This window comes from Anser anser (genome assembly GCF_964211835.1).
Source record: "Anser anser genome assembly, chromosome: 13".
Classification (NCBI taxonomy): domain Eukaryota; kingdom Metazoa; phylum Chordata; class Aves; order Anseriformes; family Anatidae; genus Anser; species Anser anser.
In genome coordinates, this window is record NC_139734.1 from 3,477,831 (window position 1) to 3,502,445 (window position 24,615).

The window sequence follows — 24,615 nt, forward strand, 5'->3', positions numbered from 1 at the left end:
ATGACTGCAGGTTGTTTCTGCAAAGCAGCCTTCTGATCTTCAAATACATTTTAAACTTTAACCAAAAAAGATGAGAAATAAAACATTATAAATTTATTAATAAAACAACATGAATAAACCATTGGGATAGACGTGTCTATTGTGTAGAATGGAACTGTTCCCAGCCCAGAGCTGCCCTCATGTAGAATTCATGAGAGATGTTCCAACCCAGAAGTATTTGGTTTTAGGTCCCCTTGTTCTCACTCAGGGTGCCTAAAGGAGGGGTCAGATCCTCATGCTTCTGCACTGCAGCTCCCCGACAGCAAGCAGGGGCAGGATGCCTCTCCCATCTCCCCGCTTCCCTTGGTGGCAGCCTAGATAACTGGGTTCCCAAAGAGCAACATCATTTTGCATTGTAAAATATTTGTGGAAATACTTCCCCTGCATTCTCATTTCCATCCGAGAAAGTCAAAAGGATTTAAAAGAAACAAGGAGCAATAATTTATATCGCTACAGGCTCCTTAAGCCACATTCACTGTCCCTTCTGCATAACACAGGAGGAAAGCCAAGCTTTTTTTTTTTTTTTTTTTTTTTTTGAGCTCTACAGCCAAGTTACTCATCTCTGGGATAAAAATTAGACCTGACTGCTCTCCTCAAGCTTCCCTCCCTCCCTGGTTTGAGCTACCATTGAAAGAAAACAAAACTGCAGGGCTAAAAATATTACACAAGCTTGTGCAAATGCACAGCTACATTTCGCTCTGCTGTGGGCAAAGGTCATCTGGATTACAGAATATCGAAAATACATCTGCTACATTCTATATATTGTTTCATTATCTTTAATGTAAAATCATTATCTTTAATGCAAAATACTAAATACTGTTTGATATTTGTCTTTAAATTAGTTCATTTTGCTTACAAGACAAATACAATAAAGGGAATGTTTTAACAACACTGTGTCCTGATTTTAAAATACCGTATGTGTAAAGATTGAAACAACAGATAGGCAGATGCAATACCCATGTCAGTCAGCGAAAGCAATGAAGACAGTCATTTTAAAAGGCAGAATTTTCCCCACAACACTGACAAACAACAACTCATCATTAGCTAAGTTTCAATACACAAGCAATTTCATAATGGGCTTAAATACCAGGGGCACAAACGCAAGAATTCCACGACAGTGCTTACAGAAGCACCTCACATTATACAAAACAATTCAGATGACTTACACGCTTCCTCTGAGACAGGAACATTCCCAAAGGACCCACTCTGAGGTCAACAAAAGCATCTTACACTCTTAACAAGTCCAGCAAAGCAGTTGCAATGTCAGAGTATACTGACTCCAAAACTCCTGCAAAAAGCATCGCTGTGCTACTGCAGAGATTCATGCACTGCCTTTGACACTGAGGAGGCTTCTTTGAAACAACAGTAGAAGCAAGCAATATAAATACTATTTAAACGCTAAGAGAGAAAAAACATGACAGAAGCAAAAGAAATCTTTTATTAAGGGAGGATCACTGGCCTGTTTCTGTCAAACATCCAAGAGCATCATATATCAAATACGTCACAAGCTATAGCAAACTCTGAAAACTCAAGGAATTTCACAATGGGGCTTTGTATTTTGTGCAAGTTCTGTGGTTGCACAAATCCAGTAGGTGACTAAAACGATCCAACAGTCATCTACAGCCACGATTTCACAGGCAAGCCTTGCCACAATAGAAAGGCAAAGTAAAGCACACTAGGAGTGGAGAGGAAAATATTAAATGACACACACACAGTGGGATTAAGACTGATGTTTACCTTTATATTTTCAAGGCTATATGCACGTATTTGACCTAACTCTTCTACCTGCAAATTAGTAACTCCATTTCCTAATTGCACCATTGTAAATAGAGAGTGGCAGGACAGCAGCTAATAGAAATACTTCAGACAGCCTTTGTTATTACAAGCAAAATTCCTGCACAGAGAATCACATGGATACCTCTTCTCAGAGCAGGCATTGTTATTATAATGTAGCTGTTGGTAGTAATTTCCCGGAGAAATGAGAAGGTGAGCGATCAGCCTAATGACTAGCTTGTTTACAAAATACCAGTAAATAACGGCAACATTAATCCCTATGCTCTCCATTTCTTGCATTAAAGTACAGGACTTTTATGAAGAGCTAAATTCAGGTTTAATTTAAACAGGTGTGAATTCACAGTAGGTCTATTGACACATGCTATAAATTAAATCAGAACCTTGTCCTTAGTTAAATCCTCCCCGTGTCTGAGTAACTACAGTAATCACAGAGCTGCTCTTCTCACACAGCAGCAGCAATTCCAGTATTTCTTTTACTAATTGAGCATCTTTACCCCTTTAACAGACACAGGTACTGAGCCTGAAGTGCAAAGAGGTGACTTGCCCAAAAGTCAGGCATCTACCCAGCCATCAAAGTGAAAGACCCACAAAGATTTAGGCAGAGGCAAAAGCTCTATTAAACGGGCCACTGCTCCCAAGGTACAAAACACACACTTGGGTGACTTACAAAATATTAATCTTACATGTTTCTATGTCATTAAACTCAGCTTTGATCTGTAGCCTTGTATGGATTTATAACGGAAAGTGCGTGTTATCCAGCTAGAATAGAGGAAACGAATTCTGATATCATCAGAATTGATCTATATTGACGCCAGTGAAGCTGTGCACGATTTAAGCTGGCATATTTCAAATCAAAACTTAGTCCCAGGACTGAGAATTAGGGACCATGTGACACTTACTGATTCGCTGTGTGAACACGGGCAAATACCTCATCAGTGTTCCCCATTTCCCTTCTACTTATACATGGCTAATCTTACTTTGCCTTTGCAGTCAGCTGTTTAAAATTATTGATATTATTAAAGTTTATCACACCAACTAGAATCTGATCCTGGACACTGACGTTGAGAAAGAGCCTTCCCAACAATTTCTGTGGGAAAAAGGAAACAATTTTTTTCTTGCTTTGTTTTTAAAAAAACAAGTTATTAAAAAAAAAAATCCCCTGGCCTCAAGCACTCTAAAGCTATATCCCATGATCAATCTAGTGGTATTTCAGCATGTAGTAACACCTTAATTTCTAGCCTGCAAATCTGAAAGACGCTATCATGAACTATAGCCAAAGTCAAGGTGTCATAAAATAATGCAGCCACAGGAATTGAACACGAACCCAGCTCCAAGTCAGAGGGTGCGTTTCACACTACATGGTGTGGGAATAAAAATGTTGTTTTTGCAGAGTTACATTGTTTAAAGGTAAGGAATGGAGTATTGAGATATGCTTGCAGTGATAAGAAAACTTAGCAGGTGACCTTGTAAAATGCAGACAACCAGACTCCTTAGAACAATTAGGTGAAAATCACGGTGTTAAGTCAGATAAGTGAAGAAACATTACCACTTCAAACAGTAAAAAAGTCAAAAGAAATCTGAAATTTAACAGGCCGGCAACTGAAGGCCATGCATTGTCTGTGAAGCATCAGATAGATTGTGAACCTGGATTACCCACTCAGTGGGGAAACAGGGGAGGGTCCTGTCATCAAAAAGTGTAGAAACTGTGTTTTGGAACCAGTAGGTGCGCTCCTGCTTGTGGGATGCCCGCCATTGCAATCGCGAATAAATTACCACTTCACTGAGATCCTCGCCTGAGCCTAAGTTATTGGCTACGGAGTGTTTCTCACAATGGGACTCCAGCACTCTGCTGCTGGTTCTCTCTACTTTAGAGAGAAAGTCTATCTAATTGCATAAACACATCTAAGTCTGTTTCAGGAGTAAGCAGAACCTAGCACCTTATAGCAATCTGACAACCTGAAATAGGCTAAAAATTGTGGTGTTGGAGAAATGGCTTGAGTTTCTTACTAGAGTTCAACTGAGATGTGGCAAAACAAAAACAAGAAAAAAACTTCTTTACATCTGCACAGACATCCTGTAAAGCAAAAACCCAAGAACTGCATGAGCAATTCAGTGGGGAAGAGGATAGAAAATGGACTTGAGTCTTCTTTTCAGCTCACGAGCTAGAGAGGGATGCAGTTCCCTGTCATACCATGTAGTTTCAGCTGTATGTTCCAAGACCACCCTTTTTGTAGATCACAGTTGTGTCCTCTCCCGGACCTTCTACACCAGAAAAAGGAAATAAAAAAAAGAAATATGCCAGCTCAGTATTCTGGCAGACTAAACCACTGAACTGAATGTTCTGATATTCTACAATGACAGATACCTTTGTTTTAGTGAATTGAAGGTAAATGCACTCTTCTTCAATGGAAGAAAGTAACTGTTTTTAATACTGTTATTTTGAAGCATTTCTGTCCAGAATTTATATTCACGTACCACAGAGTAGCACTTTCCTAGTTAAAATAGAAATATTTATACTATACCACAGATAAGCAATGATCCCCATGAAATTGGTCATTCATTACTTGCCGTTAATATATATTTTGCTTAGCCTCAGGCAAAGCCTCAGGCAGTTTGTGCACTAATAGGCTATTATTAGTTGCCATTAACTTTGACAACACTAATTTAAATGGGAATGTTGGTTTTTCACACAATCTGTTCAATGCTTTCAAAACAACCAGAATATGTTTAAACAGTGATAATGACAAGAGTCAGTATGTCTATGAAGGAAAATAATCCTCACATAAATTCTCTTATTTGAATAGTCAGAAAACATGATAAAGCACACCGATTATGATCAAAGTGCATTCAAGAGAAAAGTGACAACCTCTATTAGCTACTTGGAGTAAGAAGGCACTGTGAACTATATAGGCCAAAGACTAAAAACCAGAATTTTTTGACCCAGTACCTCAAATTTCCTAATGGCACTAACTATTGGTATAGTATGCTTAACTTTTTCCACTAGATTTGGGTTCAAGTTTACCACATATAACATTTTTAAGTAACCTGGTCACTGTTCATCTTTCTACGTTAGAAATATATGTTCTCAGAGTAACAGGCTTCATGGAGGAGGCACATACCTTGATTACTGACACGTGGGGCTTGACAAAGATTTAAAAAAAATGCATCAGGTCATTTTTATACCTATAGGGATAAAGATCCTAGTTACACCCACTCAAAACACTGGTCTCACAAAGACCAAGGATTTGAAGCAAGGGTTGTGTTTTGTCTGTTCACCTGTTCTTTAGAACACAATTGTTCTGCAGAACTACAAGTATTTTCATCCGGAATGATGTAAGTACAGACCTACTGGCATTCTGCACCTCCAGAATAAAAACAATCTGTCTTTGATGACCTCAGGTAGATTAAAAAAAGAAAAAAGTTAAGCTCAAGGCAGTGCAGGTCAGCTTTTGTCTCGTCTGGAATAATTCCTATTTATTCAATCTTCCGATTATGTCTGCACAGTAGTAACAGCAATATCAAGCAGATCTATGCAAATAACCATTCAATTATCTTATTATACTACTTTTGGCTCTCAAACCACACAAGAATTTTGGTCAGTCCATGCTACCTCCTTATATCCTGATTAGCTTAGTCCTTTTAAGTTAGTTCAGCTTGTCCCTTTTAAGTGAGTTTGATCTTTGCTCTAAACAGCACTGCAGGTACAGATATATCTTGCGTCAGGTAATGTGGGAATAAAAATGTTGTTTTTGCAGAGTTACATTGTTTAAAGGTAAGGAATGGGGTATTGAGATATTTTTACAGTGATAAGAAAACTTAGCAGGTGACCTTGTAAAATGCAGACAACCAGACTCCTTAGAACAATTAGGTGAAAATCACGGTGTTAAGTCAGATAAGTGAAGAAACATTACCACTTCAAACAGTAAAAAAGTCAAAAGAAATTTGAAATTTAACAGGCTGGCAACTGAAGGCCATGCATTGTCTGTGAAGCATCAGATAGATTGTGAACCTGGATTACCCACTCCAGTGGGGAAACAGGGGAGGGTCCTGTCATCAAAAAGTGTATAAACTGTGTTTTGGAACCAGTAGGTGCGCTCCTGCTTGTGGGACGCCCGCCATTGCAATCGCGAATAAATTACTACTTCACTGAGATCCTCGCCTGAGCCTAAGTTATTGGCTATGGAGTGTTTCTCAGAATTTGGGAGCTCGTCCGGGATCCAGTCACCTACCGGGGAGCCCCACCGCCGCAGCAGCAGGAAGGCATGCCCCGCTGATTTCAGCGGTCCTGTGCATCGACGGTGGCGGTTCTGCGGAGAGCTGACAGAGGGCCCGAGACTGATTAAAGAGGCAGGACCCATGAAGTAGTGGGAAAGGGAAGAAGGTAGGCACTCCGGGTTTAAGAATTGATCCGGTAACTCTGTGCACAGACCAAGGTAAGAAATATTAAGTATTGCCTTCGGGGTCGGGTGAGACTCTGTGTGACGTGTGATGTGTGATTGAGACGTACTTTTGTACGAAGCGAGTGTGGAGTCCTGATCCACGGTTCCGTAGCTCCGCAAGGGGCTTCCTTGCGTGAGCAAGGAAGCTACTTCCTTCAAGTAGCTTCCTTGTGTGATAGCAATATCAGGGTTCCCCCTGCATTCTCTACAGCTATAGGTAACCGTACAGCTTGCCTCTCACGGCAGGTTGTGAGTGCTACCCGGCATCTGGGAGAATTTGCCTTGTGCACGAGGACCTTGAATGCTACCAAGGACTTGACGGGAAACTGCTCAAGACTTGAGATCCCCAGGGCAGATCTCTGGTGGTACTGTGGAGGCAAGATCTTACGGTCCACCCTACCATCTAACTGGGGAGGCACTTGTGCACTTGTACTGGTTTTGGAACCAGTAGGTAGGCTCCTGCTTGTGGGACGCCCGCCATTGCAATCGCGAATAAATTACTACTTCACTGAGATCCTCGCCTGAGCCTAAGTTATTGGCTATGGAGTGTTTCTCACAGTAACATCTGCCTAGAGCTTTGAATGAGTAAGAAAAACTCAAGGAATATCTTAACAGAATAAAATTTGAGAAAGTATATTTGTAGATCAATGTAAAGCAAAAAAAATCCTGAGAACAGGTTTACCAGAGTCTACACATTTGGCTGCCCTAGTGTCATCACAGAGAAGCTATTCTGCATGTGTACCAGACACGTGCTCACAGAGCAAAAAAATAACACGGCAAAAATCAACAGACCTTTTCAAAATATAGACAGTAGTAGCAATTAGTTTTCTCAAACAATGCAACAACTGTATCTTCCTCGTTAATTTTACTCCCGTTTCAAGTTAACTGTCTTCACATGCCATTTGGATAACCGTTCTAAAGCCAGAATTTCTGAACATCTATTTTTACAGCAATGGCATGGTATCACGGAATCCAGCATTTTGTGAGTTTCCAGCAACTGCTCTAATGTGCTCAACCAGTTTCACACCACAGAAGTTGCTGGTTGGCATAAAGAAAAGCCTACTTTCACAGCAGTAGCTGACAGGGATAAATGTAGCACTTGTGGCTCTCTGCTAAAGCACTTTGTACAAATGACTGCATAAAAAGAGAAAGATTTGTCATTTATTACTTCATTTAAGTAGAGATTTAAGAATGTCTGTGCTCAAAGAATGCTTTGTTACTGAGTGCCAGTCCAGATGGAAAACGCTGCTCTCTGGATCAGAATTCTTGACTGTGAACTTACCTGTGAAGGTCTACACAATATAAATGAATATAGCTTGAAATACTGTCTTCAAATTTATCCACATTAACTTATAAGACTATAAATATAATTACTCAACTCCATAAGAAGCACTGATGCCCACTCTGTTTTTATCCTGCCCCAAGACAACTAAGATTTCAAATAAGCTTGTGGTCACAGTTTCTCTCTCTCTTCCAGCTTAATTTTGCATTCACTTTTCTCTCCCAACTGCTTTGTTAAAAATTATATTCAAATACCTAACCCATAGAATCATTTTAATTAAAAACTTGTTATAAAGCTTACAAAGATCCAAACAGTAAAGCTACATGCAGAAACACCACTCAGTTCTATTCTAGGTCATGTAAGAAATGTGTTTAAATTGATTAAATTCATTCTGTAAGAAAAGCATTTAGAAGAAACCACTCCATTCTTTGTTGATGAAACCTAATGCTTATGTCTCCATCTTAACAACCCTTAACCCACGGATCCTGCAATGCACGATGAGGAAGGTAACAAAAGCATTTCCTTTACTACCTACAATAATTTTCATCTACAGCAAGATTGACATACTTAGTGCAACTTGTATGGCTAGCAAAACATCATGAATACCCAGCTGCACCATTGTATTCAATACTGAAATACATAACTTGGTTGTATGCTTAATCCTGATTCAGTATGTCAAATTCCCAGCCACCTGAAACATAAATGACCATGTGCATTTCTTAGTCTGAAGAGTAAAAGCATGCACATTCCTTTCTGAGATAACATTCCCTTTAACCATTTCCATAGTCCAACTGATTCTAGACAAGCCAGATTCAATTCCTTCAACCGCCATCTAAAAATTAAATGCCTTAGGAAAACACAAAAATAAAAGTAAAACAAACAACCCCCCCACACAACAACACTTTACAGAGGATGACTCCTACACAAAATTTTACAGAAGCAGGATGCTACAAGATGGCAGGCATCTGCTGATCTTCATGCAAATAGGGGGTGCCATCTGAAGATTAACTGGTTCTTGCAACATGATACAATGTGATAGCACAGAAAACTTAATCCTCAAATGAGTATTTCATTGAAAAGGAGTTGTGCCCTATAACCTTTTTTTTTTTTTTTTTAATAAACTCATGCTGATAATCTACTGTCTTTGAAACTCTATTGGACATTATCATTGGTATTGATATATAAATGAAATTATATTTCCAGGTTCATATTTAACAAATGAAAACCCCATATTGTAACTACAGAATGGACATTCATGAGTGAACTCTTTCATGTTATTACTACAAACTTACTAAAATATATCACTGTCAACACTGAAGTGTCATCTGCCACTTTCACTGTTTCTCTGGTCTCTTAACCAGTAAAAACAAACAAACAAACAAACATACAAACCAAACTACACTTATTTAACTACATTTAACTATTAACATGGTTAACCACTTAGTTAACTACATTAACTACACAGAACCATAGAATATCCTGAGTTGGAAGGGATCCACATCGAGTCCAACTCTGCCATGTAGCTACTAAACAGAAATTGAGAGATGAGCTAAGCTTGTTGATATCAAGATGATAAAATTGTTTACATATTCTTACTATTACAGTTAAGGAAACATTGAGAGCAGATTTTCATTGATTATGATGCATTGAGATAAATAATTTGACTCTTTTCCCCTTGTTACTCAATTTAATACATGTTTTGCCCTCCTAAAACATAAGTCAAACAAATAAACAAAAAAATCCCGAAAGAGAATGAATACTTGAAACAAACAAACAAAAACTAAAAAGTACTACTGACCCAGAAATCCCCCCTCCATATCCAGAGGAACATAGAACTGAGATTTGACAGAGATATGCTCAGCCTGCCCTGTTGATTAAGGCATCTTAGGGCTTAGCCTAACTCTTGAGACTTCAAGCTACAACCAGAAGCCAGCACATGCAGGATGGATTGCACACAAAACGTGTGATTTAAGCATACAGCATAGATTTATTTTAGAACCTAATGCATAGGCCACTAAAATAAAGTGATAATCTCCCTGTTGCATAAAAACAGAGAATATAGGAAAGTAATTGCTCTTTAGAATAATGCATTTTAACAAAAATTTGATCTCATTTTTTGTCTTATTTTCCATCTACACTATAAACACAATCCAAATACTAAACAGTCTTTTCAACTTTCATATAATATATAAACCTAAGGAGGAAGGAGGGAAAAAAAAGAAAAGAAAGGAAGAGAAAGGAGAATAAGAAAGTTTCAATGAATTACTACTTCTAATCAGTACATTTGATGCATTTCTTTATTACCATTCTCCCCATCAGACTTCCTTTCGTGGTCAGTGTCAGTCAGGGACAATGCTGAGTTTGCCCGGCTTGACAAACAGGAGCTGTGCTCTGATTTCACCCCCCTCATCCACATCCTCAGGGCATGATCTGGCGATGCTCCACCTTCGGTTTCAGTATCCACATCTGAACCCACCTCTACTGGGTAGCTGTGCTCAGATACACCATGTAAATCTGTTTGGTAGCCAGAGCACAGAATATGGGGAGTCTCACAGAATTCCATGTCTGGAAAAAAAAAAAACAACAACACAGAGGTGTTTAGGAAAAAAAAAGTGAAAAACAATGTACGTTTGGTGTTCTTTAGGAGAATCTGTTTTGAGAATTAATATTGTTAACACTATTAGAACCCTTTTTTGGTCAATGACTCACTCTGCTATCTAATCTACTAGAACATAATTCTTTAAGAGTGCAATTCTAAAGTATGTAATACTGTACTGCAATTGTGTCTTTGTCAGATAGAAATATGTGGCAAAATGTGTACACGCCCACACACAGATAGCAACATATCAATTTACAACTGAAGTGAGTTAATATCAAAACCTTAAAAATACAGATACTTTTGTTTTTTGTCAGAAAAGTAACAGTTTTAAAATTAATCTCACAAATCAGAAAGCTAACAGGATTTTATCATAAGATAAAAGATATCATAAGCGCAGAGAATTTACAAATATAGAATTTACAAAATAATGTCAGAAATATTTGGTTAATCACAGAAAACAAAGAAAGGCTACTTACCATTGACTTGCTCTTTGAGAGTGCTGTCCTTGCATATTCACACCAGTGGGTTTTGGTTCTCCAGTGCTGGTGAACTACAGGAACTTCCTAGAAGAGCAGTGACTACTAGGACTGTACAAGTGCCATCTCATGACACCAAGTGATCAGAGATTTGGGAGAGTTGTACAGTGCTCAATACTTCAGTTATTCTTATTAAACACCACAACTGTAGGGCAATCCAAGGAAAAACAGAAGGTGGACAGGAACCATAATGTGAATATGCAGAGGAAACATTCTCGAAGAACTACAGGTAAGTAAGACACATTAGCAAATTATAACTTTCCTTTGAGGTGGCCTCTGCATATTCTCACTTGTGAGAATCCAATTACCAATGCAACTCCCAGGGAGTCAGACAAGGAGTCCTAATTAAATAAGGATTACAGAACTGCACTCCCTAATTGAACATCAGACCTGGGATGCCATCTTGAGAGACTAAATACAATATCAGACACACATACAGTATTCTTTCAATTTCTAGAGAAGAAACGTCAGAGACGAGGGTCATTGAGAAAGACTGAGGACAAATATTTGCTTCTACTGTCATCCTAACTAAAGCCTCAATTTGCCAAACTAATCCACTTACCAGCCAGTGAAAGGAACGGTTATTATTTTAAGCATGCTCTCAGAAATAACTAAAAGCCCTGGTATTTTCTTGAAGGCGTTGACCAAACCTACGAACCAAATGCTAAGATATAACAGACTGAAGTGGCTCAGTTTAAGTCATCTACCTCTGTACATGGGCTGGCTTTGAGCTTGGGCAATTGCAATGTGTTTCCTAGACAGCAGGGAAAGGGCGGACAGCAAATAGAAAGAAGTAGCCGTGGCCTCACTTTCCTGTGCAAGAGCCCTGAAGGTCATCCCGGCTCCCTGGTGTTGCTACTGCAGGGGCCAGCCCATTGCAGCAGCACTGACCATTACCGCTCCTGCTCCTCTCACGCCCCAGGGCAGCCACGGCACCCTCCACAGTACTCGCATCTCTTCTCCAGGCTCACAGGAGGAGGACTTGATCTCAGATCTCCACTTGGGAAGCTGCAAAATCCTTCAACTAGCTCTGTCTCCAAGTCTTTCAAACGCCTTGACGCGGGCTCTGAGGTTTGATGGAGATGGTTAGGAGAAAGCAGCTGAGATGCTGGGAGGTGGCTGCACAGTTTCTGCACTAGAGGGAACAGCTGGCATTTGAGCAAGTATCTCTTGATCTACGTCTCCAATGCCATCCTCGTTCATGTTGTCTGGGACCTGTCAAAACCGTCCCTGGGCTGCCTGGCAGAAGGAAGGAAGAAGAGTGTTTCAAGGCAGAACTTGGGGATGCAAATGCAAACTGAGCAGTTGGGATGAGACTCTATGCTGGATGCTGGTTCTCGATCCTATCCAGATGCCTGCAAAAGAGATTTGAACCCCACTGAGACCCTCTGGAAAAAACTCTCCTTCCCCTGCGGCTACGACAGTAAACACAAAACATTCAGTCTCCAGAAAAGCCTTGCTTTTCTGAGATTTTTGAAGCTCATTGGGCATTGGAGACACATACACAGAGGCCATCTCAGAGCAAGTTACTGGATATAACTAAATGCAGCATTGTTCATATAATAACTTGTAACTCTCATTTTAATTATGTATTATATACACAATGAACTAGCTCCACTTGGTTTAATTAGACAGCATGGACCAATTTTTTGTATGACACGAACAGTGCAGATATTGATGCTGGACACAACTATCGCAGCTGAATTACATTCCTAGCTTTTGCTTTCCGTCTGAGAACATAAATGAATAAAGCCACCTTTATACAAAGTACAGTTCCAAATGGTATGTGGTCACTCTTATTTTTCTTGACCAAATCCAAAAAAGGACATGTATATAACCCAAATAAAAACCAACAAAGGTGCTAGATGACTAACCCAGCGCCTAGTATCAATGCAATAAAGAGTGAATCCCATAAACAGGCTGGTGCTGTTCCACCCTGACAGGACTGAATTGTTTTTTTAAGAGGAGGTTGTGGACACCACTAGTTCACAAACATTTTCTATTAACAAAAAGTGAGTGAATGCTCCCTTGTAAAATAACTGATTTAAAGTTCTGCTTAAATGAGTTAAGCTACTATAAAAAAGTGACAGGAGCGTCACTCCACATTCTGCCCTCTAAATCGTGCTGGCCAGTGGCTGGCACCAGCTTGTCACACGTAGGGGTCACGTCCACATCGTCCACTCCAACAGAAAATTCTGATGGTTAGTACACGCTTTAGCAAATAACATAAAAAGGAGGAATAAATGGATACTGCCATTTAAAGAAGTATATTATAAAAAAAAAAAAGGTAAGATTTATCTGCTGAAGTCATATAAAATTCAAAGAAAGTAAATTAGACTAATGCATTTGGACAAGTGTGTTTAAGAAGACTAGCAGGTCTGCAGTGCTCCTCATAAGAACTGAAGGGAAAGTATTCCCAAAGAATTATGGTTTATTGATGTACCTCAAGAAATACTTATATTGAAAAACACACTTATTTATAACCTCATGGATGGAATAAGAACCAAAAGAATTAATTACCAGACTTAATATTCACTTACATTTTGGTCGAGGCCCATACTGCAGAAATAACCTCCACTGGAACAATTCCCTAATACTTATTTAATTCTCTCAAAAAGCAGCCTTATTCTCATTTTCAAACTTAGATTTCTGTGATGCACTACAGCAAAGCAGCTTTCTCAGGTTATGTCTCTCCTTGTCAACTAAATAACAACATGTGATCTCATGAAGCACCTTCTGAACCTCCTTCCCCTTCAAAGCTAATTTTTACTTATTTTCAGCAACAAAGAAACTTTCATGTAATTGCAAATACTCTGGAAACTTCATGAGCCATGTCAGCTGATGCCAGGCCCTCAGGGAGCAAGGATGCAGGCACTTCCCTCCATGGATGTCCACCAGAGGCAGCCTGCCTGCCCCCAGCAGCCTGCAGCCCACAGTCTTGCCATTTGCAATTGCATATGCCAGTGGGAAAATTCATCCCAGTGAATCTCACAAATGCTAATTAGATCACACATGTTTAAGAAACACAGAATTTACCCTTCAGTCTATATATTCAAAATGTAGCAGCTAGCATTTTCAGTATTTAGCTATTTTTTTGGCAGAGAAAAATAAAGTGACTTTTTTATGCTACAACTCATAGCCAACCACAGTCCAATCAATATACTGCCTTAATAGCCTATTCCTTGAGTATACAAGCCTTTGTAGTATTTTAACTCCCATGGGCTGCATTTTCTGAAAAGCACTTAGTGTGCCAGGAGTGTCTGGTTTAGCCTGCATATCTAACCTTGTTACCTAAAATACTACACATTTCCACAGGAGATAAAGTTCAAGTGGATTTATGATAAGATTTAGTCTTACCAAAAAGACAGTCACAAGAGAAATGAAGGAACATTAATACGAAATTCAAGTTTTTGCATGAACTGTGGAAAGAGGAAAAAAAGGCTTCTGTTATGAATGTATATGGAAGATCACATCAGAATATTCAACTCTTGAGCTTTGTAGCCATTGTAGCTGAACTGTTAAACGCAGGTATTTTATCCCTGACTTTCATTAAGAGAAATTGATATAAAACATAAAAGAAATATAAAGGAAAACAAAGAAAATATAAAGAAATGTCAAATATTTTATGAACAGAAAATGGAAAGAAGGCTGGGTACATTACAAAAACTCGTCAGCGTTTCAATTAACAGATCCCTTTCTTTCTACTTTTCTACTTTTACAGAACTTAGTTTTCCTGGGGAAAAAAAAAGATCTTCAGAGAGGAGCAGTTAAAGAGAAGTTTGACTGCATTAGACAATGGGGCCTTTGCTCTTCTTTAAGAAGTTCAAGTTGAAACAAGAATGATGTAGCTGAACAGGCAGCCAGCTCTAACACTGCTCCTACCAACCAAGAGCTACTGAAAACTTCTGCCTTCTCTCTCCAGATACACCCACCCACTATTTGGGATCTTACTACAGCATTAATTTAACTTCCAGTAGAGTTAACATCTTAACTGGATTTTCATGTGTGTACAAAGCACTTATCCCAGGGCGCCTTCAGGATAATCTCACTGTCCTTCATACCTGCCAGGTGCACGTACCAACAACGTGGGGCTCCACTCTTCACTTGAGGATTTCTGCAGACCTTAGTGGACTTGCAGGACTTGTGGAATTTCCACATTGCTTCCGTTTGCCAAGAATTTTATTAATTTCAAAAAACTAACTAGGGGAGTAGTTATTTTTTTTTTTAATAAATAAATATTTAAAATGATAATTAAAAAAAAACAACTGTTCAAAAGGAGATGAGCACAAAGAACCATCCTTTCAAATTTCCATGCTCCCTTATGGAAAAATATAATTTAGTATAAATAACAAAATGACAAATAATAATACCTATTTAAAATATTTGATTTATCTGTTTAACTAGAGAAAGAACTTACAGAAAAATGGACAATTATTATAAACTGAAATAGTTTGACCAGTTGCTATTGCATGCCTTGTATGAACCCTAATAAAGCCATTTGGATTTCTATATTTTAAAAGTCTCCTTGAATATCATTGATTCAGAAATGTATTTTATCCTTAAGTCTTGGTATAGGGTTCTTCTTATTCTGAGAAATCTCCCCACCCAAATGCACACAAAATCAGTTCTCCACATGGAAATGTACAAATTGCTCTATGTTCGCTAATGCAAAACTATAAAGGAAATTTTGTGCATTAACTTGGGGGGAGCCTGAGTAGCTCTGAGGGACGGAGAAAATGTCAAAAATGTCAGTGTATTGGAAGTTTATACTATATATGCTAGTTATATAATACTCATCTGATGCCAGTCTGCTTTTTTTTTTTTTTTTTTTTCAACACTAGAGGTTATTTGAGAATACCAGGAATGTCACTCTAGGAAGCAGATCCTATGGGAATAATCTGAACCAATTTGGAAGCAATTCCACACAGTCAAATAACATACATTAACACAAATAGCATCACAGTCACAGAAGTTACCAAGCTAATGTCTGAAGGAGTGATAATACGAATGCAGGGGAAAAAATACCCCAAACATGCAGTAATTGAGGTTGCTGTATGGCATGGGATTTTCCAGTACTACGTGGTGAATTTCACACTTTGAACTACCACCAACAGTTTAATCAGCGAGTGCATTTCATATGCTTCAAAATGAGAAGGCAAGGCCAGCTAATCGTGGCAAAAGATACTCAGGAGGAGGAAGGAGAGAGGGGAGGAGAAAGTAAATCAAATGGGGAGAGAAATTCACGTCCAGTTTTTGGAGCAATACATATGCACCCTCCTAAATGAGAAATTTTGAGGGCTATTGAGCACTCTGCTAAATTCAGTGTGTTCAACAGCCCTGAAAATTTCTCATTTCTCACTTCAGCACCATGGTTTACTGGCTGTACACTGGACTTGAGAAGTAAATGTGCAGACATTTTTAAGTCTGTTTTATAAAGTCATTCATGTGACATAACCTGCTAGACAACTCAGTGAATGTTTTTTTCTGTGTGTGTTCACATTTGATTTAGTCGAAGTTTCCATGTTGAGAACACACTACTTCTTTCCTGGGACAATATTATTTAAGGACATTAAACTTCAGTAACCTTTCATATGAAAATCATTGAGGAAGAAGTAAAAAAATCAAATAATTTGCAAAAGCACTTTACACTGATTTTTAATTTTTTTTAAACCACTTATCACTTGCTACACTATTATCACAGTCCAAAACATTCAGCTGCATTTATTTCAGAAAAAAAATAATCACATAAATAATCCGCATATAGAAGATATCATTTGCGTTTTTATACTTATATCAAAGGTACAGTATTGCACATTTTATATTACTGTATTTCAACTTTTCCTTACATTCCAAGATCAGGTTAGATGAGGCCCTGAGCAACCTGATCTAGTGGGTGGCGTCCTTGCCTATGGCAGTGGGGTTGGAACTAAATGATCTTTAAGGTCGCTTCCAACCCAAGCCATTCTATGATTTTATGATTCCCTTATCTCCATGCTTTATTTTCTTATATAAATCTCCAGTTACCACCAGAGATGCTAGAAAGTTAAAAATAAAAGTAATAACAAATATGGAAGAATTAAAATGGGAATCAGAGTCTGCTATAACACTGAGAAATTTCATGAAATTTGTAGATTAGGCAACTAAGGGATTACAAAAGAAGTTTGCACTTTCACAAAACTCTTAGGCTTGTAAAATTTACGAGAAGGAAAGAAACTATTTCTCAGGTCTTTCCCCAGAGGAAGCAGAGGATGAGGTTCCAAGCCATGCCTCACAGCAAACACCCTTCGAAGTCTCTTCAAACTAATTCTTCAAACATAGAAATAGGGCAGAAGCAGACTGGCAGGAGTAGACTGCACCAATTTTAAAAATGTGCCTGGAGTTCTCAGAGTGGATTTTTTTTTTAATTACTATTAAAATCAACACGTATAAGGAAATGTAGTTCTCAAATTTTGCATAGTAATCATCCTAATTTTAGGAAGACATGGACAAACTTTCTTTCTTCCAAGAAGTGGAAAATCTTTTTTGTAGACGACTGGAAATCTACAATGTTGGAGATCGCGTTTTCAAGAGTAACTAGCAAAATGTCAGAGATAAGGCTTTTACAGATACAATGTGGATGCAGTAGGTCTCAGTTTAACTTAGAAAGAAACATTATAATTATCAGACAGGCCAGGAATTTAATCCTTCAAGTTCAAATACATCTTAAGTATTGCTGGCTAATGCCTTCCCTGTTCTTAAAGTGCAGCTTTATGATGTAAAATACTTCCCTTTACACAGAGTCTGTTAAAGAGAAATTTCTATTGCAGGCACTCATAAATATATCTCCTTTAATGAATTTTGGAGTTATAAAACCATAGCAAATGCCAGGAGTTAGCATTTAACCTAAATTTCTGATAAAAGAAATGTACTTAGTCTCAAATAATGACCACACTAACTCTACCCTATTAAAGGCAAGAAGGAAAAAATCTAATTATCACAGACAAGAAAGAACCTCAGTATCATTTGTGAGAATAAATGACGTTCTTATAATGCTAGAGTTGAAATAGATTTTGGAAAAGTTGCCTTACAATACATTCAATTACAATTTCATTTTCCATATGCAAAAATATATTACAAAAGAAAGAATTTTCAAGAAAAAAGATCTGTTGTTTCCAAAAGGTGCATTATAAGAGATGCATTTCTATTTTCTTTCACGAATTTTAAATAGTCTCCTCGGTTCTGAAATCATTGGTCACTTACAAGTTCTGGCATTTGTGTATGTGTTTAAGGGAAGCAATTCATAATAGGTCTTCTTGTCATTAAATTTTCAAAATTAAAGCTGGTTATAGTCTTAGCCTGTAGTTTTATTTATTTATTTATTTTACTAAAAAAAAAGAAAAAAGACAAGACTTTTATGAAGTACAGCAAAACTATGAATCAAGTAATCTAAAAAAAAAAATAACTAATGTTTCTCTTTAAAAGTTTCGTATGAATTAATATTCTTCCTCACGATTAACAACAGAAAGCGAAGCAGTGGAGTACTGATAGCTTTAGTCCTGTCTACTTATAACTTAACAGGCATAGATAAGGCAGAGGTTCCAGCTTGGAAGCCTCTTTCTCATTTAAGAGAAGAAAGATTGACAACTTTTTTTAACAGAGTATAAATTGTATACTACCAATTTTTAATGTGAAATTATCCTCAGATTGTTGCTACATATCTACAAACTTCTGGAAGTAATTTCTGAACACAATTACATTTAAAGCAGAATCACTTTCATTCAAACATCAATCTTAGATTTCATGACAGGTATTGCTTTCTAATAGAACTCAGGATGGAAATATGAAATTAATTTCTACCAACAATTTTGATTCTGGTTTGTAAAACATTTAAAAAATACAAGTTTTGTTTCTAAAAGTACTTAATTTGTTTCCTTTTAAAATTCGAGAAGAACCATTGATATGCTCCGTGAGCATCAAAGCCTTTTTTGAATAAAAAAGTGTAGATATCTGAACAATTTTAATTGGCTTAGAAAGTGTTAGAAGACAATATATTAAAAATGAAGAAAGCACATCATAACTGATTTCCTTTACATTCCTGTAAATCCAGAAAAAATGTCTGTGATGCCAGTGGGTCACATAAAGAAGATAGTATGTGGGCTTCAGGTCAGCACAACTGTCTCACCTTGACTTTCACCAAAAGGTACAGAGGTCTATCGTCACTTAAAATTTGCTTAAAAGAGAATCTATCACCCATTTTCCTTTTAAGTTAGAGGTCTGACAGTGTCCAGAGGCAGGCTGGAGTGGAGGAAGGTGGTTTGTGTCACCCTGGGTCACCCAGCGAACACACTTAAGAGTTATTTCAGGTCTGAAACAACACAAACGGGAGCAAGGGTTCTGTAGGACTTTCATCCGCTGACAAAGTTCATGTTCCAACTGACAAACCTTAAAAAAACCCTGAAAATTAGGAAGAAGTATTTGCAATAGAGGGGGGGTATTACAGTAAGCATCTGGAGGTAGAATCCCTTGAAAGGAACGGGTGAGGTGTAAGGCTCTCCCCAGCACCGGGCTCTGCGTTCAGCAGACAAAAAACAGGAGATCACTCACTGCTGTCACAGTCCTGCCCCCACAGGAACAGGAGAAACAGAGGAGCAATAGCTCCTATCACCCTCACCCAAACAAACAAACCTCTGACAGGATTAGCATATGTATCCTTTCCTTCTTGTTGTGAATCTGCTGGAAATTCAGGGCAGAGAATTTACCAACAAATCATAAATGAAAAAGCTGCTAGTGAGAGAGAAAAGACAGCAGCATCAGGACAGCTTTGTAAATCTTGACAGACACTTGCTGGCTCTGAAGGGTGAACTATTTGTTGTGATTTTTGAGAAGTCAAGAAACATAACAAACCAGAACAAGTATTACATAGCTCTTTAGAGACATAAATATTTGTCTCTTTCTGATTACATTGGTAAAAGCTTGACAAACTCCAGCCTGCAAGCTTCCAGCATCACCAAGTGTGCTGGTCAGAGGACTTGCTGCCAACCAGCCTCTTTGTACCTTAGGAATCAGCAGTGTAAATGCTGTAAGCTGAAAGTACATCTGATTCCTCTCTCAAGCACCCACAGCTGAAAAGACTGTCAAATGGTGACAAAATTTGAAATTTTCATCCACCCTTTTCTTGGTGGAATGTCAAAGATTGGCAGAAAAATATACCTAATTTTGTACTTCTTTATATATATAAATACATGAGTGTGAAATATTACATATACATAAATACTGACACAGAACTATATAAATATAGAATTATACGACCTTAAAATAACTAAACTTGAAAGGATTTTTGGCAGCCTGTTCCCATTCTCAGAGCTAGGCCAAGTTAGATCAGGTTGCTCAGTGCCTTCAATGAAGAGTGTCAGAGCACAACAAAGCATTTTAAAACCATCTCCTAGGTGAGGTTTTCAAGAGACACCAGGTTATGCTCTAACAATAAAGCCAGAAAACCAACTTTATTTTCATGATTTTCAAAATCCAATCCACACTGATTCATTTTTCACTGTTAAAATATCCCATTTCCCTGTACATTCACTAACAGTTTTTAACGTGTGATCACTAAAAATCAACTCAAACTGTGAGACACTTCCTACTTCTGAGTTTAGAACAGTGAAACTTTGAACTATTTAGGATTGCGAGTGCACACATTTGCACTTTTCCCCCCCTTTTTTCCAGATCTTTGAAAAATTTACTTGTGTTGTACCTGATCTCAACCCATGAAAATCTACTAGGGATGCAGTATATACCTTTATTTAGATTAAACACTTAAGGAACATTTAGACCAAAAAACACACTCTTCTGATTAATCCTGGAACAAGAAAGGGAGAAAGCGTGCATGCAAGCTCTTCAGTACTTCCATTCACGTCCAATTACATCCAGCTGCCAACCTGACATCGATGAGAACATATGAAAGACAACTTGGCACATCCGTTGCATTTGATTAGCCAAGTGGGGATACAGATTGTAAGTCAAATAACCCCTCTTTCCCCAAAAAGATCTTGAAGGGTTTGTCATCAAATGTTCCATCTGATCAAGAAATGGGAGATTAAACTCCCTTCAAAAAAAATCTGACCATTTCTGCTCCCTTCTTTTTTTGAGCGTTCAGTTTACCATAGGGATTTCAATAACAGCAGTTCAGATGTGAAGGTCAGCTATGCTGCAGTTTAAGTAATATTAAAACAATTTAAAGGAAATAATTGTTTTTGTGTATCTCATTTTAATAGGCATGATCTCAGAAACCATTGTCCAACTGTTTAACTCATATCCCTCCAAGATCTTTATTAGATTTTTCTAATATTTCCAGATATTATTTCTTTACACTACATTCCATTAATAAGTTACTTAACTTAAAAAAGACTCATATTCTCATATTAAGATGAAATAAGGTATCTCAGCTGAAAATGGTGGAGTTATTGCAGGTGTGCACACCCAGAAAATACACTGTGGTAATCCTGCTTAAATATCACCCAGCATCATTACTATTTAAGTTAAATAAGCTGTTCTTAAAACATATTTCACCCTAAAATGCACATCATGGTTATGAAGAAAAGATGAAAATCTCAGCCATTTATGTCAACATAATAAAGCTCCTAAGCATATAATACCAGATCTACAAAATTCAGGGTCGTTAAAGTAGAGAAATTTATCACAGAAGGGAACAGCGTACCTCCAATAACATTTTTCAAAATTATTCCAATAGCATTTGTCTTTATGCTGTTAAGCTATTTAAATAGGTACTACAACATGCCCAATTCCCTGTATGTTAGGAGGGATATTTGTTTAGAATACCAAGATCTGTTTTCATCTCATTTTTCCCCTCAAGATTTCACAGTATCACAGTATCACAGATTTCTAGGTTGGAAGAGACCTCAAGATCATCGAGTCCAGCCTCCGACCTAACACTAAGTACTCCACTAAACCATATCGCTAAGCTCTACATCTAAACGTCTTTTAAAGACCTCCAGGGATGGTGACTCCACCACCTCCCTGGGCAGCCCGTTCCAATGCTTAATAACCCTTTCGGTAAAGAAGTACTTCCTCACATCCAACCTAAAACTCCCCTGTCGCAACTTTCGCCCATTCCCCCTCGTCCTGTCACCAGGCACGTGGGAGAATAGACCAACCCCCACCTCTTTACAGCCTCCTTTCAGGTAACTGTAGAGAGCGATGAGGTCACCCCTGAGCCTCCTCTTCTCCAGGCTGAACAACCCCAGCTCCCTCAGCCGCTCCTCGTCAGACTTGTTCTCCAGACCCCTCACCAGCTTCGTCGCCCTTCTCTGGACTCGCTCGAGCATGTCCATGTCCTTCCTGTAGCGAGGGGCCCAAAACTGAACACAGTACTCGAGGTGCGGCCTCACCAGAGCCGAGTACAGGGGCACAATCACTTCCCTCGACCTGCTGGCCACACTGCTTCTTATACAGGCCAGGATGCCGTTGGCCTTCTTGGCCACCTGAGCACACTGCTGGCTCATATTCAGCCGACTATCAACCAGTACTCCCAGGTCCTTCTCTGCCAGGCAGCTTTCCAGCCACTCATCTCCCAGCCTGTAGCGCTGCTTGGGGTTGTTGCGCCCCAGGTGCAGGACCCGGCACTTGGCCTTGTTGAACTTCATGCAGTTGGCCTCAGCCCATCGCTCCAGCCTATCCAGATCCTCCTGCAGAGCCTTCCTGCCCTCGAGCAGATCGACACACGCACTTAGCTTGGTGTCATCTGCGAACTTACTGAGGGTGCACTGGACGCCCTCATCCAGATCATCGATAAAGATATTAAAGAGGACTGGCCCCAGTACTGAGCCCTGGGGGACTCCACTAGTGACCGGCCTCCAACCAGATTTGACTCCATTCACCACAACTCTCTGGGCCCGGCTATCCAGCCAGTTTCTAACCCAGCGAAGCGTACGCGAATTTGTAGAGCTCCAAAAGAGGGAATAAGTACCATCATTCCTGTACTTTACCAAAGGGAATAAAGGATGAGAAGAATTCCAAAGCACACCAAATCAAAAGACCTTGGTATATTTTCACAAAGTTTGAAGAAGTGCTGCAAGTCTCTGCCATCTGTTGCCAAAAACATATCCAAGCTTTGGGAACAATGCCACTGCACTGAGAAATACCTCCAGTGTTTTTATGGGGGTAGGAGCACTTGGCTGCATTTTTCCTAGCTCTAGACCTCCTAGCTCTAGACCTCTTCAATTCCCTTGCCCTTTCTTAACATAAGTTCTAATTGCTTTGATATACTAAACAGTTTATTTGGGTACATAACACTCATTTTAGCAGCTATTCTAATCGCTGACTTTGAAAACACCAGCCCGGGGTTTAACCACATAGCATCTTTACCTTTCACAGAGACACAGCCGTCTAATTGATACCTAGCAATAACAAGCCACTGACAGGTAAGCATTAAAATGTGATTGCTCTCCTTTGAAAATGAGCAGGCAAGCACCTGCTCTTCCTAATGCAAATCGCAGATAATATTGCCTATCCAGGAGTAAAACAAAGTCCCCGTTATCAGCAAATAAATGGGCACATTTGTATTGCTAATGTCTATGAATGGCTGGAAGGCTGGCTCCCTAACATGGGAGAGCTAGAAGCTGGTAACTAAACAATCTTGTTGGACAAATTTCCCCAAAAAAAAGGAAATTAGAAAATGAAATAATTTGTTTGGGTCTTAACAGGCTGAAAAGTACAGGAGGAACAACCCACAGTATTGGCGTTCTGCATAGACAGAGCTTCTAAAGCTTCCCGGCATCTGCCTTTGAGACATTTTTTGGGTGGAACACAAAATGCACACCAGTGGCCTCCATCCCTTGTGCTCTGCTCTCAGGGCCCACAGCTCAGCAGGGGGAAGCAAAGTCTGTCTGTGCACCACAGCTCCTGGTTCTGCAAAGCTGCTGCCTGATCGATGAGCTTGGGAGAGCTAAAGGTAGGAGCCTCCCCAGCAGCTGACAGTACTCTAACCCAGGGAAAGTGAATGAAACCAAAAGAGCAAGATAACTCACTACCAGATTAGCCTACAGCAGCCCTGGAAAGTCTTCCATGCCCTGAAGGTAGGCTTGCCACAGGCAGATAAGCAAAGCTCAAGTTCAGTACTGCTGGAAATGCTTTGTGCCTCCTTATTAAAAAATTCACACAGTTGGAGGTGAACTAATTGAGGTGGTGGAGACAGTCACACAGAAGGCATTTAAAATGTAATTAAGCCACGATCAGAAAAGGGACACAGAAGGGAGAAAGCACTCAAAATAAAGACTCCAGGGAAATACCAGATTCAAGCACAAATGAGAGCAACTGTGTATTGAACCACAAAGACATTTCCATATACAGAGAAGAAAAAAAAAAAAAAAAGGAAGTGTGCAGTCATTTTAGATAACTTTCATTAGCTTTAATGTGCCCCATAGAGATAGGTGTTCTGACTCGAAAAGGACCCTATCCTGCACCTGAGGGATTCTGAACCACACAGGGGATCGCAGAAGAACACTGCAGGATCAGTGTCTTGATTCCTTTGGCTTCATTCTGTAGAAGCGTGCTTTGCTTTAGCTCTGCTTTTTGCTGCTCTGGAAGGATTGCACCAGCCACTGTTTCATGTAGTGAAGAGCACAGCTCATGCGTATACACTACTATATAAAGGAGGGGAAAACAAACAAAAAGAAGAGTAAAAATGTGTAATTATAAATATTACAATTTTGACCTCAGACATACAACAAACATTCCTTTTATGACAAAATCTGCAGAATAGAGAGGCTTAAAGTGAAAGCCTACAGAATTTAGTCCCTATTTCCCTTCAGCTTTAGCTGTTTTACAGAAATAAACGCATCAGAAAAAACACAAGCTACTACCTAGCCTTGTAACAAAAAAGGAAATGCTTAAACATCCTTTTCTACGAAGCTTTCTGTTATCTAACAGTTT

At 38.9% G+C, this 24,615-nt stretch overlaps 1 protein-coding gene across 7 annotated transcripts in view; it reads right to left on the reverse strand.

Annotated features, from left to right (window-relative positions):
- TENM1 (teneurin transmembrane protein 1) overlaps positions 1-24,615 on the reverse strand; it is a 332,069-nt gene that overhangs the window by 211,759 nt on the left and 95,695 nt on the right. For 5 of the 7 annotated variants that reach the window (XM_083797987.1, XM_083797988.1, XM_083797990.1 and 2 more), the window contains one exon: positions 9,859-10,119. In XM_083797987.1, the coding sequence (XP_083654113.1) occupies positions 9,859-10,119 (261 nt within the window). Of the gene's footprint in view, positions 1-9,858; positions 10,120-10,629; positions 10,717-11,396; positions 11,929-24,615 lie in introns of all 7 variants that reach the window. The other 2 variants (XM_083797991.1, XM_083797994.1) reach the window with 2 other exon arrangements.